Raw genomic sequence first — 14,901 nt, forward strand, 5'->3', positions numbered from 1 at the left:
CTTGGATGGGACATAATTAGAATATGATTTAGAATCTTGGATGCACAAACTTGTTCTAGTAAATAAACTACATATGGTAAAGATTGTACAAAAACAACTGTTGTAAATTGAACACATAATACACATATATAATATATCCATTATAAAGATCGTAATTACCAAGACGGCAGAAACATAATCAACATGATACTACAGAAGTAACATTTTCCTAGGACTTGGATACATATAAGATGGATATGTTGGTTTTTCAACGAGGTTCTAAATGAGTAATCGTAGCATCATCGACTGACCAAATGAAAGAAGTGTCTGGATTGTTTCCACTTTTGAAGAAAAATCCAGGTTCTTGAGGGACTGGTAAAGTGATTGTGTTACTCGTGAGCATCAATATAACTGTACTCATCCTTGGGCGATCTGCATGATCTTTCTGTACACATAACAGAGCGAGATGGATGCATCTAATGACTTCGTTACGCTGATAGCTCTCCTCAATAGCTGGATCAACGATTTCTAATGGTGACCCATTTCTCCATAGTTCCCAGGCCTAAAGTATATAATCAGTCAATGAATGAGTACTCACAAGTCTGATCAGAGTTTGAGTAAGTTCAAAATTCTGGAATTTGGTTAGCTTAATATATACTCACTTGTGCGATCAAGCTGCTAGTATTACCATCCGGCTGAAAAAAGCTGCTATTCCTATTTCCGCTTATAATTTCAAGAACTATTACTCCAAAGCTATAGACATCTGATTTCATGGAGAAATGGCCTTGCATTGCATATTCTGGAGCCATGTAACCACTGAGATAATAATAAAAAGAGAGATAACTTAAGATTACATACAACAGAAATGATTAGTAAAAATGGGCTATCAAGGGAAAATGTACTTACTAGGTTCCAACAATCCTGCTAGTATCACATTGAGTTTGGTCCACTCCCATAATCCTTGCCATTCCAAAATCTGCAATCTTTGGGTTCATATCAGCATCTAAGAGAATGTTACTTGCTTTGAGGTCACGGTGAATGATTGTGAGCCGTGAGTCTTGATGAAGATAAAGAATTCCTCGAGCAATCCCCTCGATGATCTTGTATCGTGTTGTCCAATCCAATTGTCCATGTTTTGAAGGGGCTGCGCACAAACCAACATTAGCTATAACTTCTGCCAGCTAGAATTTTCAAAGAATGTCTATTAAATTCGACTAACCAAACAAGAAGTAATCAAGGCTTTTGTTGGCCACAAATTCATAAACAAGTATCTTTTCTTCTCCTTCCACACAGAATCCAAGAAGCCTAACTAGATTTCTATGCTGAAGCTTTGCCACCAGAACAGCCTCATTCTTGAACTCTCTTGCACCTTGTCCTGAGGCTTTTGACATCCTCTTAATAGCAACTTCTGTCCCATTAAGAACAGCCTACGTACATATATGAATACGACAAACATCATCTCATATGTGGATCCGATCCCCTTTAGAAATCATAAATCAGGCTGTTAAATAAACCATACCTTGAAAACTTCTCCAAATCCACCTTCACCAATTACGTTTTTCTCTGAGAATTGATCAGTTGCAGCTTGAATCGCCTCGAAATCAAATTGCAGTGAGTTTGTATCTGTGATGTCAAGACTAGATCCTACAAAAAGAAAGGACGTGCAGAGTTATATTGGTGAAGTAGTAAAACACAATAAGCATGTCCTCAGTGCAGTAGTATCACTATTGTGTTTTTTTGCCTTGCATCCAAAACAATGTGCAAAACAACTCACCTTGGCGAAGAAAAGCTTGGTCTGACTTTCTCCTCCTACAAATAAAAATTGCTAGAGCAAGTAGTACAAAGAAGATGATGACAGAGGGAACAACAATTGCTACGATGATTCCTGTTGAGATAGACTCGCCACCTGCACAAACCCGAAATAGCGTTAACACAAAGAAACATAATATAATGTTTTTATATGGTTTCAAACTTTCTTTAAAGAGTAGTCAACTACCTCTTTTGGTTGTATTTGTCCTCTGGTTTACCGAAGGTGAGAGAGGTTTTGGGGGTTGAGGTGGAGGTGCCAAAGTAAGGTTAAAAGCCTGAGAAAACGCATAAATTTCCCACCTGAAGACACAGCTGGGACGGAAAACAATGCCACCTTGCTTCCCATGGCAACAATGTTTATAGTCTCTGACACTTTGATTTAAACATAAGTTGCAATCCCTTAAAGATATGATCGGTGTGCATTGCATTAATGCGTATATATTCTGGATAGACGTCAAAGGAACTGCTTCAGCCGCGTAGTACTTGCGTTCAGATGAAGATGAAGTAGCTCTAGCTATCATACGACTTGTTAAGCTCTCCCACAATCCATTAAACGTTGTAATATTGGATCTGATATCTTCAACGTTGTACAAGATATACCTTGGTTGTATCTCAAGTGATCCAAAGAAGGAACGGTTGGAGTAACGTACCATACAAAGAATCCCATTTTCGGGCCAGACGAGACCTTCTGTCTGGTTGGGACATGACTCAATCACCTCATTAGAAGCAAGGTCGATACAGTTTGAGCAAACCTTTGGTTCAGCACCTTGGATGCACATCCCCACAGCATACACCCGATCAGATCCTTCTCCAACTGAAGCATTGTAGAAGCCACCTCGAGCTGAGACATTAGAAGCGAGAGAAGAGAGGAGAAGGCGACGGTTTTTGTCGTACTGCTGATTTGGTTTGAAGAAACCAGTTTTCCCGCATGGAGCAAACACAACAGGAAAGCCTACAAGAAGAAACCAAAAAAGTAGTGAAAGATTCTTGAGTTTCATTATCAAGATCATACAGATATGGTTTTTGGTTGGGATAGCAAGCAAGTGTGTATCATAAAATACATATATATATATATTATATTTACGTACATCAAAACCTCTGCGTGACTTTGTCAAATAAATTTCCATTGCAAGTTGTGTCTGACCCATTGGTCCTTGTGTCTTAATCAAGTTGACTCATGTGCGGTTTCTGTTGAGTCAAGGGTCGTAAACAAGCTGGGGCTTGTACAGATAGTACTGTTGCAATCATATGAATGAGTCATCTGGCACCAAGAAGTACACGTTGTATAATCTCATACGCAGAGAGATGATGCAATGCCATATAAAGGGATTTGCCATGGCAAAAGCCAAAAAATATTAGGACGAAATAACATAAAGACAGCTAAAAGAAAATTTGTAAAATTTGTCCATTGATTGGAAAAATTTAGAGCAACACTATCTATCAATCAAAGACAAGAAGACTAAGTAAAAACAAAATACGACGACTCACTAGCTGCTTCACAATTATTATCATCGCATTTTCTCCACATTATATAGAGAACGAAAAATATGGAACTGATTTAATCTAAAAACAAATATAAAACAAAACGAATCAACAATCTAAAAATCTACAGAGCACCAATAGAATCAAAATGCTAAACCCTAATTCAGACGCTAAATTGAGCGAAAACAGAGGATCGCATAAGTTTTTTTTAGGATAACTTAAATTTTCGGTTTAGTAAATTAATCGGTCTGACGGTTTGGGTTACATTACATTCATATCAAATTCGTTTTAAAATTTCAGCCATGTAAGAAAAGTAAGCTCATGACTATTCAAATTACTAATGACAGAATACAATTACTAGTCAGATGTAGCTCTTTGTATTTGAAATTGGATTTAGTATTGTTAGTATATTGTAGGATATGATTGTACCAAATCTTATCTCTTAGCTTGGGACTCAAGGAAAAATCTTAATCACTTAATATATGATTTGATTGCATATATTAGGAAGATTTATATAGTATATATCTTTTTCTATATATAAAGCCTTATGGCAATTGATAATAAACAAGAAAACATTTTTCAAATTATGTTTTTTTAACAAGTACTTAGTAGAACATGATGCAGAAGAGCTACTACTATGATGATGGACGACTCCATGTTTCCATCCATTAAAGATTATGTTTTCAAACTCAAATTGATTTCACAACAGATGATTATTATTTTTTGGCAATCAAATTTTTTTAACGTTCTTTAAAAGTATAAAAATCGTTTTGCGCACAACACATGCAAGAAATTAATTTTAAATTAAGTTGATTTTAATCTCTTTCATTTCTAAATTAATGGGATTCAAATCCATATAGTACATTAGTTAAATATGTAATTTCGAAGAAAGTGATAGGCGTTAAGAATCATCGACCTTTTTGCCAATCGTTTTATAACTTCTACTTGGAATCTAGGTGATTTTTACGTTTAGACTGTTTAGAATAAATTAATTTATATATGAAATGAATATAGTAGAAAAGTTCAACATTTTTAAATTTTACATTCTATAGTAAGTAAAATAAAAAGGAAAAAATTATCAGATATTTAGACATAGGTTTGATATTTTTCTTTCAAAAGGACAAAAATATAAAGTTGATGTTACTAGTCAACTACAAATAATTTGGGGTTTTATGCGTTGACGTGGAACTGCAAATGCAAAAAAAGAAATTGTATCGGTTAACAGAGCAGCACTCCTCATTGGCTTTAGATTTATCAAAAGACCAATCAAATAAATAAGTTAAAAGCACAACTGAATAAGTATATAATGGTTGCTTATGGTTCTCTCTTCCTTCTCCTCGCCTTCCTTACAAGCTTGAAACCTTCTATACAGACAGTACAGCAACCCGTCCCTAACTACGTCGGCTATAGTTGTACAAATGGGAAAAACAGCATATACTCCTCCAATCTCCGAACCCTTTTGTCTACTCTTTCTTCCAGCAACACCTTCTCCATCGGATACCAAAGCCTCGTTTTAGGTCAGAATCCTGACTTGGTTTTCGCACTTTACCTTTGCCGTGGAGATGCCTCGTCTGAAATCTGCCGTGACTGTGTCGTCTATGCTGTTAGCGAAATACTGAATCTATGTCCAGATGGTAAAGAGGCCTTGATTTATTACGACGACTGCATGCTTCGATACGCTGACAGGAATATTCTCTTCGATCCTCCTAAGACAAGAAATGAAATCGCCTTGCTGAACCAGCAGGATGTTACGGCAGACATATCAGATCGGTTCAATAAGGTACTCTTCTCTTTGATGAACGAAGCTGCAGAGGAGGCTTCTGAAAGTCCAAGAAAATTTGCGATTAAGAAGACGTACATCACATCGTCCCAAACGGTTTATGTAATGGTTCAGTGCACGCCTGATCTAACAAGCGATAACTGCTTAAGTTGTCTGCAACATACCATAGGTATATTGCCTCGTGACAAAATAGGAGGATTACTTTTTTTGCCGACTTGTACCTTAAGGTACTATACTGATCCTTCCTTCGGTGACACCCCACTTACTCGGCTGGTACCAGCTCCTTCATTGCCAGTACGTCAAGCTACTCTCCCTCCTCTGCAGCTTGGTAAAACTAAAGCTCTCTCTATATTACTTCATGATCATGAAATTTTCATATGGCATTTCTGATCTAAGACTTAACGCAGGAAAAGGCAAAAAATCCACAATAATAATCATAGCAAGTGTAGTTGCCGTGCTTGCTATCTCTGTTCTGCTTTTCATAGCTTGTTATTGTTTCCGTGCAAAGAGGGCCAAGAAGACTTATGAAACAGCAGCTGCGGATGATGGTAAAAGACTCCAAGAGATACTAGTTATTGCTTCTCAAATTTATATCAATGGAGCTAAATCTTGCAAGCATTTTATTTTGCAGATGAGGATGATATTACAACTGCAGGCTCACTGCAGTTTGATTTTAAGGTTGTTGAAGCTGCGACAGATAAGTTTTCCGAAAGTAACAAACTCGGTCAAGGTGGATTCGGACAAGTTTACAAGGTACATTACCTGTTCGTTCAGCAGCCTAATTAGTTGCATGAGAGTTTTCCATAAGGTGATGACTCTGTTTAGTGCACAATCGTTTTAGGGAACACTTCCTAATGGCTTACAAGTTGCTGTGAAGAGACTTTCAAAAACATCAGGACAAGGTGAAAAAGAGTTCAAGAACGAAGTTGTTGTTGTTGCAAAGCTTCAGCACAAAAATTTGGTGAAGCTTCTCGGATTTTGTTTGGAGAGAGAAGAGAAGATACTTGTCTACGAGTTTGTGCATAACAAAAGCCTTGATTACTTCTTGTTTGGTATGTTACACCAATGCTATTTATCAAAGACATATAATTTTTTTTATTGATGTTTTTTGACATTCTTACTGTATGGGTGTGCAGACTCTAGAATGCAGAGCCAACTGAATTGGACTAGAAGGTATAAGATCATAGGAGGCATTGCTAGAGGAATTCTCTATCTTCACCAAGATTCACGGCTCACAATTATACATCGAGACCTCAAAGCTGGTAACATCTTACTGGACGCTGATATGAACCCGAAAGTTGCAGATTTTGGAATGGCTAGAATTTTTGAAATGGACCAAACCGAAGCCAATACAAGAAGAGTAGTTGGAACCTAGTAATATTTGTTTATTCCATCTATTTAATTTAACAGGCTTGTATCATGCTTCTATTAACTCAAACTTTTATGTATAATTTCAGTGGCTACATGTCCCCAGAGTATGCAATGTACGGTCAATTCTCAATGAAATCAGATGTCTATAGCTTTGGAGTCTTAGTTCTTGAGATAATAAGTGGGAGGAAGAACAGCAGCTCCGTCAGATGGATGGTAGTGTCTGCAACTTGGTTACATATGTGAGTGTAGACACTTAAAGTAATCTTAATATTTTCTTTTATATTTTGAAAGTTACCAATGTTTTGAAGTCTTAACAATGTTTGATAGACTTGGAGACTTTGGAGCAGTGGGTCTCCACTAGAGCTTGTGGATTCATCCTTTCGTGATAACTATCAAAGAAACGAAATTAGTAGATCCATCCATATCGCTTTATTATGTGTCCAAGAAGATACCCAAGATCGTCCAAACATGTCAGCAATCGTCCAAATGCTTACTACTAGCTTGATCGCCCTTGCAATGCCTAGACCACCTGGATTTTTCTTTGGAAACAAGCATGAACAAGCTGGTCCATCCATCGATAAGTATGCTCCCTGCTCCGTCGATGATGCATCGATTACATCTGTAGCTCCACGTTAAAAGATAAACTCAGTTCACAAACCATAAACAAGCGCAAGTTTTTGTGTTCATATTCGAATCTTGGAGAACGCCACTTGCTTTGTGGTCATGGTATATGATATAAGATTATAAGCCCTCCCAGTTTTGAAACAAAAACAAACCACTTAAGTTTTTATCAAAGTCTTAACATTGTTTATTTCACCACATTATAAATCATGTACATCACTTTCCCACAGTACTCTGTTTTTTTCCTCTGTTTCCATATCAAATGGTTCAAGTCTTCAAGATCATTGGAGGTATTCACACTATTCACATGCATACATTATGACTTCAAAGCAGGTTATATCCTCTAAGACGCTGATATGAACTCCAAAGTTATAGATTTTGGAATCGCCAAATTTTTAGAATGGACCAAACTGTAACGTAGATACTCTCTCTAAGTTCTCTCTCTCCCGATCTCATTTTTTTCACTTACATAGGTAATGAATTTTTAATCGGTGGTGATGTCAATAGAGAGACTAGATTAATTATTCTTTAATTAAAAATCAAACCAAATAACAAATGGTTTTATTTTTTTTAATTGAAATAACAAATGATTTTAACAAACCAAATCGAAACTAAACAATAAAAAGGATTGATCAAGTCTAGAAATATGTATGCTTCAAGCCTGAAGGTTAACATCATATCTAGCGAGGATATAAATCAGTGATTGATGCATCGTCAATAGACCCTGACTTGTCCGTGGTAGATTGAACTGAACCATGCAGGTTCTTTTCGGGTCTACCTTGAATGAAAAACCCTGGTTGTCGAGGCAGTGGTAAAGTCACAGTATTACTAGTGAGCATCATGAAAACGGTTGATATTGTTGGACGCTTTACAGGATCTTCTTGAACACATAAAAGACCGATATGGATGCATCGAACTACTTCACTGTTCTGGCAATTATCTACTATAAGTGGATCCACGAGGGCTAATGCTGCTTTGTTATTCCAGAGCCTCCAAGCCTAGAATATCAATTTATCAATCAGTTCTAGCTAACATTTCTTAATGTAAGGTAGGAGTGGTAAATATCGATTGCCTTTAAAACATACATGTGTGAGCAAGTCTTGTGCGCCGTCTGCCTCGTTGAAGCTACTATTCTTCCTACCACTTATAATCTCAAGAACTAACACGCCGAAGCTATAGACATCAGATTTCATTGAGAATTGGCCATGCATCGCATATTCAGGAGACATGTAACCGCTGGAATCCACAACAAAAACATTAGTATATATATGTTGACAAAATAATGCTCAATTTATGAGACGTTAAGTGGAAGACTTACTAGGTACCAACTATTCTGCTTGTGTTATCCTGCGTTTGGTCCAATCCGAAGATCCTAGCCATTCCAAAATCTGCAATTTTTGGATTTATATCCACATCTAGGAGAATGTTACTCGCTTTAAGGTCACGGTGTATAATTTTGAGCTGTGAATCTTCATGGAGATATAGAATCCCTCGAGCAATTCCTCCAATGATCTTGTATCGTTGTGTCCAGTCCAGCTGAACTTGCTTGGTAGGGTCTGTGCACATCCATGAGTTACAATTAAATAAAGATAAGTAACCCTAACTTTAAAAGAATGGCTAAAGAATCACTGAAAGAATGCAGTAAATGCAACTGACCAAAAAGTATATAATCAAGGCTTTTGTTTGGCATATACTCGTACACCAATATCCTTTCGTCTCCTTGTAGCGAAAACCCTAGAAGCCTTACCAAATCTCTGTGCTGAAGCTTTGCAACTACAACAACCTCGGTCTTGAACTCGGCTTCACCTTGTCTTGAGTTTTTCGACAATCTTTTCACCGCAACTTCTTTCCCATTTGAAAATGTATCCTATAGGTTTACAAAATATTCATCAGCATCATATCGTTATTGTTGACAGAAAATATCAATAAAAAGAACTAATAATAATATAGTTTACCTTGTAAACCTCGCCAAATCCACCTTTACCAATCTTATTTCCTTCTGCAAAATTATTTGTTGCAGTTTGGATTGTTCTATAGTCTAGCTGTAGTGAGTCTGCGGCTTTTATATCATCTCCTACTGCAAAATAAAATGTCTCAGTAATCAAATATGAAGCTGATGAATGACATTAATCATAATCCAATTAAGATTGCTTATTTGATCTTTACCCTCAGAATCAGATGGAGGTGCTGTGTCATAAGTCTTCTTTTTCCTTTTTGCAAGGAAACAATAACCAGCTATTGAAAGTAGAACAACCGCTATAATAAGTACAACAATGGCTACCACTAACAAAAGCCTTGATGTTGAATTCATACCCTTCCCTGCTTTTTAAAGATCATTGGCTTAAGATCAGATAATGGTAGACAGAAGTATAAAAAAATTACAAAATCAATCGTAAGGACAAAACTTTCCCTATTAGTCTTACATGCAAATTAAAAAGAAAAAGAAAACAAAAACAAAATCAGGGTAAAAAACAGAGGAAGGAGAAAGAGTTAACCAGATGATGAAGGTGATTTCATCGGAGGAGTAAACACCGAAGAGTCCAACGGTGGGGGTGTTTGGATGGCGCTCTCGTTGTAGAACGGGTATAGTTCGTACCTTACACTACAACTCGGCCAAAAAAGTCTTCCTCCAATTTTTTTAAGATCCATTCCATCGATACAACTTTGCAAACAGTTTATGCAGTCTTGTCTTTTAAGATCAGGAGTGCACTGAAGCAGCCCGTACAAAGTCTGGTATGCGGTCAATGCGGTCTTTACCGTAGAGAATTTTCTTGCACTGTTGCCTGCTTCAATGGAAGCTTTCCTCGTCGCGAACGACACAAAACTTATGAACCCGTCTATTTGATTTTGAATAGTAGAAATATTACCAGGGTCATCATGAGTAATTGTCCTTCGTACGTAACGGTCGAGAGTATACTCTTGTAAGAGTATCTGAGCATACACTCGTAATAGAGCACGACCGCTCTCTCATTCGGACACCGAGTTAAGGTTTCGTTAACGGCAAAGGTGACACAGCTACGACATACTTCCGGCGAGTAATCTCTGCGGCAAAGGAAAAGTCCGGTGACCCTGTTGGGGGCTTGTCCTACCGTGGCGTTTTGGAATCTGGTGGAGTAAGGGACGTTACGGGAAGAAAGAGATGACAAAACGGTTCTGAGATTGGTAAAGTAAGTGCTGTTACTTGTGTAAGTTGTCGTATTTGGACAATTGTGATATATGTAAGAAGGATTTTGAGCAGAAGCTCTGAAGATAGTGAGGAATGAGAAAAGGAAAAGGGAGATGAAAGACACCAAAGAAGACATGTTTCGACTTCCTTAAGAATTAAGATTTGAATTTCACATAATGGAGATCTCTCATTTATAAACTGAAAAAAAATCTTTTCTCTCTAACTACGGCTGATTAACGTGAAGTAGACGACGATAAAGTCAATCAAAGTCAAAAAGTCAAAGTAAACAAATTTTTTCTATTTTATTTTTTTTAAAATTGTATTCTTATAAAGATTCTCAAAAATACTCATTTTAAATATCCTTCCATGACCATTTTTAAAACTACCTTTTTTTATATACAAAATAACCAAATTACCCTATTATTGAGTGATAACAAGAATGTACAGTCATCAAAATCGAAAAAATTTCCCGCCAAAAAATAATAAATTTCCCGCCAAAAAAATATTATTTTACCCAAAATCGAAAAATTTTCTCGTCAAAATTACGAAATTTGATTTTTCCACCAAAATTTTTGAATTTTATATCTTATAAAAAGTCTTTTAAAAATTTTGTAAACGCTTTTAAAAACGTTTAAAAAGTCTTTTAAAAACCTTGTAAACGCTTAAAAATATTATAAAAACCTTATAAAAACATTATAAAAACCTTATAAATGCTTTTAAAAACATTTAAAAACCTTGTAAACGTTTTTACAAGGTTGTAAACTTTTTTAAAACGTTATAAAAGCCTTGTAATTTTTTTTTGCGGGAAAATTTTTTGTCGAAATTTTTTGTCAAATTTTTGTTGACAAAATGTTTTTTGGTGGGAAAATGTTTTCGAAAATTTTTTGGCGGGAAAATATGTCAAAAAATTTTGTGGTGGAAAAATTTTATTTTTCATTTTATTGATTGAATAAATTTTTATGTAAGGTTACAATGGTAATTAAAAATTAAAGGGTGTCAAAATGAAAATGGCCAAAAAAGGGTATTTTTGAAAAAATGTATATCAAAAAGAGTATTTCTAACAAATTCTTTATTTTTTTATTTTGAGGTTCAATTGGTGACCAAAATTTAGGAAAAGAATGAGGATAAATATCACATTCCTCTCTATTCCACAATTTTTTTACCATTTGAAAGTATTAAAATAATATTAATATTATCATTGAAATTTAATTTATTTAATATTTAATATATTTTAAAAACATTTTTATTGTTTGGTTACCATTTACTATTTTGTTCTTTCTCTGCAGATTTTCTTTTCATTCCTCAAAAACTGTTTATTCTATTCTGCATTATTCTTTTTATTCTTTTTCTTTTTGTTTTTCTAATGGTTACCAGTAGGAGCCTTGGTTTTAACGTGAAGATTTTTTTTTTTTTTTAAATTGCCATTTTAACCAACAAAAAAAAAATAAGAATTGGAAATAGGCTATGATTTTAGTTATTGGATCAATGATCTAAATATGGAATATGTGGCGTCTATTGGAGTTTGCTTTTAAAAAAGAGAAATACCCTAAAATAGCACTAAAACAAATTTATGAACAATTATAGCACACATTTCATAAATTTCCAAAAATAACACTATTTAACACATAAAATATTTAAAATTAATTTTTAGAGTTTTTTTTTTTTTAGGTTTGGGTTCTCAATTTCATATTTAGGATATAGTTTTGAGGGGTAGGATCTAGTATTTTGAATTTAGGATTTAATTTTAAATGATTAATTGGTGCTATTTTTAATATTTTAGAAATGTTGTGCTAAGTTTGGAAAAAAAAACTTATTTTGGTGCTAATTTTGAGAATCTCTCTTTAAAAAATGATCTAAGGAAGAAGATGGGAGAGAGTGATCTAAGTCATATTTTAGTTATTTGTTTTCCAAAATGACTGAAAATCTAATACACAATTGTCAAGCACTATAATAGAAATTCAAAGGTTCTTTCTTAGATGTGTACTTTTCCGTTGAGCGTGTTGATTGGTTCTGAAGCAATGAATGAAGGATAGAAACTGATTCAGCTAGGGTTGTGATATTACTAATGTTTTAAACTTATAACTGTTCGTTTGTTACTTGTCTGGTACGTAAGTTTAACGGTGCTGTATTATTGACCTCCGGATTTTATAATTCTCTTCTTTTTTTCCTGCTTATCGCTTTCACATGTTTAGACTAACATTTCAATAACAATTAAAGTTGATGTTACTCTTGTAGTTGGCTTTGGCTTTCAAGAAATTGTATTGATTATTAAGTACGCAACCAAGAAAGAAAAAATAGTTTGACGTGCTGGATGGTTTTCAAATTTTGATTCGTTAGTAGTTTATTACTCATGACCCAGTAAAGATAAGAAGAAAAAGAAATGTATCCTTAACTACAGCATAAACAACACGCATAGTGACATTTACCTCTGTCGCGACTCGCGAGTCGTGACATCGTTAGACTCGTGGATCTGGTTATTAGCTCGATGCATTCATATATTGGGCTTTTGTGTTCAACTTGTGAAGTTGTGATGCTCACTGTGACTTAACAACGGAACCATGACTTTATTTCTTCAATAATAGTAGACCCGCAAAAGACCATTTGATTCAGAACAATCTATTAAAAGCAGATATTTATGTTCCTTGGGTCTATTGTGGATACATCGATCAGCAATTCACCATATGTCCTCGTTGAAAGTGGTACTGAAGATTAGTTTAAAAATTGTTTCGTTGTATTTAAAATGTATATATATAACAATGATAAATTTGGATTTTGAAGTTATTTTTAACTAAAAATCAGACAAAATTACAAATGGTTGTAACAAACCAAATCAAAACTAAACAATAAACAAGGTTGACCACCTACAGAAATATCAAATATGTAATAAATACATGCTTAAACTTGATTTCAGTAATGCCAGTTAGTTCAAGCGTGAAGGCTAACACCATTTTCAAGGAGGATATATATAAGTGATCGATGCATCATCAACATATACTGAATCTGACTTGGTCGACGTAGATTAATCTGAATCAAGCGGGTCCTTTTCCGGTCTACTTTGAATGGAAAATCCTGGTTGTTGAGGCACTGGTAAAGTAATAGTATTACTAGTGAGCATCACACAAATGGTTGACATTGTCGGACGCTGTACCGGATCGTTTTGAACGCATAAAAGACCGATATGTATGCATCGAACCACTTCACTCTTCTGGCAATTATCTAATATAACTTGATCCACAAGGTCTAATGCTGTTCTGTTACTCCAGAGCCTCCAAGCCTAGAATATCAATCTATCAATCAGTTCTAACTAACATTCCTCATTGTAGGAGAGGTAAATATTGATTGCCTTTAAAAACTTACATGTGTGACCAAGTCTTGTGAGTTGCTTGTCTCGTCAAAGTTGTTATTCTTCCTACCGCTTATAATCTCAAGAACTAACACTCCAAAGCTATAGACATCAGATTTCATTGAGAACTGGCCATGCAACGCATATTCAGGAGACATGTAACCGCTGGAATCCATAACAGAACTTTAGTATGTTGACAAGATAATGTTCAACCAAATTCAACTTGTGAGAGAATTAAAGTGGAAGACTTACAAGGTACCAACTATTCTGCTTGTGTTCTCTTGGGTTTGGTCCAATCCAAAGATCCTAGCCATTCCAAAATCCGCAATTTTGGGATTCATATCCGCATCTAGGAGAATGTTACTTGCTTTTAGGTCACGGTGTATGATTGTGAGCCGTGAATCTTGATGGAGATAAAGAATCCCCCGAACAACTCCTCCAATGATATTGTATCGGCGAGTCCAGTTCAGCTGAATCTGCTTTAAAGGGTCTGTGCACATCCATGTATTACATATAAATCTTAAGATTTACAAATTACAACCCCATGCATGGCTTAAAAAATCATTGAAAGAAACCAATAAATGCAACTGACCAAAGAGGAAGTAATCAAGGCTTTTGTTGGGCATATACTCGTACACCAATACCCTTTCTTCTCCTTGCAGCGAAAACCCAAGAAGCCTAACCAGATTTCTGTGTTGAAGCTTTGCAACTACAACAACCTCGGTCTTGAACTCTGCTTCACCTTGTCCTGAATTTTTCGACAGTCGCTTCACCGCAACTTCTTTCCCATTTACAAATGTACCCTATCCATTTTTATCACCATCATCACGTTACCCAATGTGTTTCAAGAAAAGGTACATAAACCTCAGGAGCAAGTAAAGAACTAATAGTAATTTTATAGTATACCTTGTAAACCTCACCAAATCCACCTCGACCAATCTTATTATTCTCTGAATAATCATTTGTTGCAGCTTGAACTATTCTATAATCAAGTTGCAACGACTCTATGGTAGTTATATCATCTACTGATGCAGGATAAAAGAGTTAGTAATCAGGAAAAATATACTTATGAATGAAGTTAATCAAACCAAATTAAGATTGTTTATTTTATCTTTACCCTCAGATGCAGGCGCTGTGTCATAAACCTTCTTAGCCCTTTTTGCTAGGAAACAATAACCAGCTATGAACAGCAGAACAACCACTATAATAAGCACAACAATGGCTACCACTAACATATTTGAATTCCCACCTTTCCCTGCTTTCCAAACATCATTTGCTTAGTCCAAATTATGTTAAAAAAACGAAACTTTCTGTTTTGGTGCTATTTCCAAAAAAACAGGGCAAAAAAAA

General features: G+C 35.4%; 2 protein-coding genes and 2 pseudogenes across 5 annotated transcripts in view; 1 reads left to right on the forward strand and 3 right to left on the reverse strand.

Annotated features, from left to right (window-relative positions):
• On the reverse strand, positions 42-2,838 carry LOC104722710 (cysteine-rich receptor-like protein kinase 14). Of its 2 annotated transcripts, XM_010440915.2 has the most exons (8): positions 2,439-2,838; positions 1,976-2,327; positions 1,754-1,885; positions 1,499-1,623; positions 1,199-1,406; positions 886-1,123; positions 642-795; positions 42-541 (listed from the first exon to the last, which is right to left on the reverse strand). In XM_010440915.2, exons 1-8 carry the CDS (start codon positions 2,796-2,798, stop codon positions 248-250), a joined length of 1,863 nt encoding a protein of 620 aa, XP_010439217.1. In that variant the 5' UTR covers positions 2,799-2,838; the 3' UTR covers positions 42-247. The 2 variants fall into 2 exon arrangements, with proteins under 2 accessions (XP_010439217.1, XP_010439216.1); XM_010440914.2 differs by having other exon boundaries at positions 1,976-2,838.
• Positions 4,525-7,269, forward strand: LOC104722709 (annotated as a pseudogene).
• Positions 7,633-10,355, reverse strand: LOC104722708 (annotated as a pseudogene).
• LOC104722707 (cysteine-rich receptor-like protein kinase 8) overlaps positions 13,088-14,901 on the reverse strand; it is a 4,167-nt gene continuing 2,353 nt past the window's right edge. The window contains exons 2-7 of one of the 3 annotated variants that reach the window (XM_010440912.2): positions 14,669-14,806; positions 14,458-14,573; positions 14,144-14,354; positions 13,804-14,041; positions 13,566-13,716; positions 13,088-13,482 (exon numbers count right to left, since the gene is read on the reverse strand). In XM_010440912.2, coding sequence (XP_010439214.2) covers positions 13,228-13,482; positions 13,566-13,716; positions 13,804-14,041; positions 14,144-14,354; positions 14,458-14,573; positions 14,669-14,806 — 1,109 coding nt within the window. In that variant the 3' untranslated portion in view covers positions 13,088-13,227. Of the gene's footprint in view, positions 13,496-13,565; positions 13,717-13,803; positions 14,042-14,143; positions 14,355-14,457; positions 14,577-14,668; positions 14,807-14,901 lie in introns of all 3 variants that reach the window. The other 2 variants (XM_019232319.1, XM_019232320.1) reach the window with 2 other exon arrangements.

This window comes from Camelina sativa, chromosome 11 (genome assembly GCF_000633955.1).
Source record: "Camelina sativa cultivar DH55 chromosome 11, Cs, whole genome shotgun sequence".
NCBI classification, from domain to species: domain Eukaryota; kingdom Viridiplantae; phylum Streptophyta; class Magnoliopsida; order Brassicales; family Brassicaceae; genus Camelina; species Camelina sativa.